The sequence below is a fragment of the Myotis davidii genome, unplaced genomic scaffold (genome assembly GCF_000327345.1).
Source record: "Myotis davidii unplaced genomic scaffold, ASM32734v1 scaffold1395, whole genome shotgun sequence".
NCBI lineage: Eukaryota > Metazoa > Chordata > Mammalia > Chiroptera > Vespertilionidae > Myotis > Myotis davidii.
The window spans coordinates 454,194-457,533 of NW_006288604.1; the positions used below are offsets into that span (position 1 = coordinate 454,194).

At 59.3% G+C, this 3,340-nt stretch overlaps 1 protein-coding gene across 1 annotated transcript in view; it reads right to left on the minus strand.

Moving 5' to 3' along the window:
• MYT1L (myelin transcription factor 1 like) overlaps window positions 1-3,340 on the minus strand; it is a 298,509-nt gene that overhangs the window by 50,703 nt on the left and 244,466 nt on the right. The window contains exon 14 of the mRNA XM_015561792.1: window positions 2,341-2,448. Within this exon, the coding sequence (XP_015417278.1) occupies window positions 2,341-2,448 (108 nt within the window). The remainder of the gene's footprint in view (window positions 1-2,340; window positions 2,449-3,340) is intronic.

The following is a 3,340-nucleotide window of genomic DNA, read 5'->3' on the forward strand; positions in this document are numbered from 1 at the left end:
TTAAAGATTTAAAACCGTAATTATTTAAATAATTGTAGGCTTAAATGCTTCTCCTTCCTTCCTGGCTCTGTCCTCACCTGCTGAGCGAGCCTCTCTGTGCGTGGACACTGTGGGGGGACACGGGTGATGGGGAGGGACCAGCCTCACCTGGAGCTGGGACCCAGCGCGGGCAGTGCCCATGGGGCAGAGGGGGCGGAGCCGGAGACGAGGCCTGGCTGCAGGCCCTCTCCTGTGCGAACGCCCTCCTCCCGGCACCGGCCTACGGAACACTGTTGCAGATGCACAGCTGTTGGCACCTGGCTGTGCTTTGCTGTCACTTGCTGTGCTTCTCTACTGTGTCCACCCAAAGAAAGGAGCAGCAGAGACAGCATACAAGCTGCTGTTTCAGGCTCAGGTCAGAGGGAGGCTGTGTCTGAACAGGTGACGTTTGCAATCACGGACGCATCTCATCCCTCTCAGCTGCCCTCTCCACGTGGGAGCGCGGGCTTGGCGCTGCGAGGGACTCACCTGTGACGTGTGGAGGGCCGGGCTCTCGCCTCGGTCTCCTTCTGACTTTCCTCAGTCTCCCCTGGTGAAGAGCTATCCCTCCTCAGGTGGGTTGCGCCCAAGGTTTGGGGGGGCTCTTGTGCTGCCAGTATTAACAGTGAGTGGGCGTGGGCTCTCAGGGGCTCTCACTGATTTGTCAGCCTCACTTTCTGTGAGATGACAGAGTTGCAGGTACCCTGGGGACATCAGATTGTAACACCCTTACAGAATTGTCTACAGTGGTTCTCAACCTGTGGGTCGCGACCCCTTTGGCGGGCGAACGACCCTTTCACAGGGGTCACCTACGACCATCCTGCATATCAGATATTTACATGATGATGCATCACAGTAGCAACATTACAGTTATGAAGTAGCAACGAAAATAATGTTATGGTTGGGTCACAACATGAGGAACTGTATTTAAAGGGCCAGAAGGTTGAGAACCACTGGTCTAGAAGAATGCATGCCAAGCCTGACTGAGGGGGGTATCTCTAAATGTCAGGACCACAGATGGTTTTTCTTAGTTTTGTCTATTTAAATATTTCTTACTTTCTAAAAGGATTTAACTTTTCTATTGAGTTGAAGGGCCATGGCAGATCCTCTCTGAGCGGGAACCATATTCAACAGACCACAAAGGTGATGTGTCCTCTGCCTGGTGACTGCGTCCAGGTGATCTGTCCCAGAGGACAAGGTAACAAAGGCAAGACTGGGAATGTGTGTGAGTTGTGTGTGTGAGTGTGCAAGTGTATATGAGTGTGTGAGTGTGTATATGAGTGTGTGCGAGTGTGTGTGTGCAAGTATGTGTGTGTGCGAGTGCATGTGTGAGTGTGCGCGAGTGTGTGCGAGTGTATATGAGTGTGTGTGAGTGTGTGAGTGTATATGAGTGTGTGAGTGTGTGCGAGTGTGAGGGCTCTCTCTCTCTCACAGTGAGGCGGCCACCCTCCCTGGCTCCAAGGCAGGGCCCGGCTCCGGCCGTGTGGACACACTGACTCGGCCTCAGGCGAGCTGGGCATTAAGCAGCAGGACCTGCCGCTGTGGGCACGGTGCTCACGGGCAGACACGCAAGCTGATGTGGGGTGAGCGGAGTGTGGGTTCCTCCCTCTCTCCTCTTTTCTAAACTTGATACACGGCGGGCTAAGCCTGAGGACTTCCCCGGCTTATCCTCTAACGAGGTTTGGGGCAGGTCAGCCCACCCTCTCTGCACGGGGTGTCTGAGGTCAGGGGAGGGCAGCTCCGGCTCCCAGGCAAGCCGCCTCCAGGCTGGCCAGGGGGCTCCGTCATTGATGTGCGGGAAGGAAGCACTACCGCCACCTGCAGGTGGTGCCTGGCCTCTCAGCCTCTAGGACCATCCTCTTGGGCAGCATCAGCTGGGAAAGCCCCACCAGCCTCAGCCAGGAGCAACCGGAGGAAACCAGAATCCAGCTCCTCCCGCAGCCCAGGAGCGGAGTCACCTCCTGCCCCCCAGGCCCGCAGGGGTGGGAGTGGCTGGGTCTCGCTCCCAGCACAGCGCTCGTTAGCTTCCCACCTGCCCCTGAGCCTGGCATCGCCCCCTACACAGCCCGAGCTGGCGGGAGGGCTGCCTGCACGGACCCGCGGCACCGCACACTCTGCCAGGGGGCCTCAAACTACGGCCCGCGGGCCACATGCGGCCGCCGAAAACATTTATCCGGTCCACCGGGTGTTTTTGCCGCCGCTGCCTGTCCTGCTTAGCAGCCGACTGGTCCCGGGCCCGCAGTGCGCATGTGTGGAATGTCTGAGGGACAGTGAACCGGCCCCCCGTTTAAAAAGCTTGAGGACCTCTGGTCTGAGCTGTACCTGAGCACCCGGTCTGAGGCCGGGCTGGACTTGGACACGTCGCAGCTCTGGTGCTTTTCCTGGGCCTTTGCCAGCTTCTCCGCTGCAGCAATAGGGCATCCAGAGAGGCTGCAAGCACAGAAAGGGGTCAGTTGTCTCCCCAAGGGCTCCACACACCACCCCCGACTGAGCCACCGCCCCCTCCCTGATCAGCAAACCACATCCTCGTGGGAGCGGGGGTGATTTCCCCACCTGTCTGCTCTCCTGACGGTGGGAACGCGAGCGTGGGTATTCCCTCCCCACAGCAGACAGGGCTGCCTGCTGGCGTGCCCCGTGTGAAGTGCACCTGACGCTTTCTCACACCAGCCAGCCAGGCCCAAGACATTCAAGAGTGTAAGCCCGTCGGTGTCAGGCCCAGCTCCCTTCGGGGACGGTCCCCGGGTCTGAAGGAGGGACTGGCCGCGGGGCAGGCTGTGTCTAGTGGCCCAGGCAGGGCAGCTCTCTGGCTGGCACCAGAGACGGAGGTCTGGGCCGACCCCCGAGCACCGCTGACCACAGGGCATGGCTGGTGCCCCTGAAGAGGGACGGGGGGACAGCAGGACAGTCCGAGGCCCGCTCGCTGGAAGAGGCTCTGGAGCTGGATGCTCAGGTCCTTCCTGAGACCATGGTGTCTGCTGCCTGTGTGACTGCACAGTCCACGAACCACAGGCACCGTGGACCTCCTGCCCTGCACGTGGGGCTGTGTGAGATCTGACGGAGGAGCTGCTCTGTAAATGCAGCTTCGAGTCACGCTCAGCACGCCCTTCCTCCCATTGCTGCCTCCTTTGCAGCACACGCCCAGGACACACTCCAAGGGCTGGGGGTGGCGGGGTTGTGATCTGATTCATTATAAGTTTAACACAAGTGACCACACTGGCCAGTGGGAAGAGCCAGCATTAGAGGGACGCTCCCAGCATTTAGGCTAACAGGTGTGTTAGGCGTGTGGTGCGGGACCAGGCTGCAGGGCACCCTGGGACAGAAC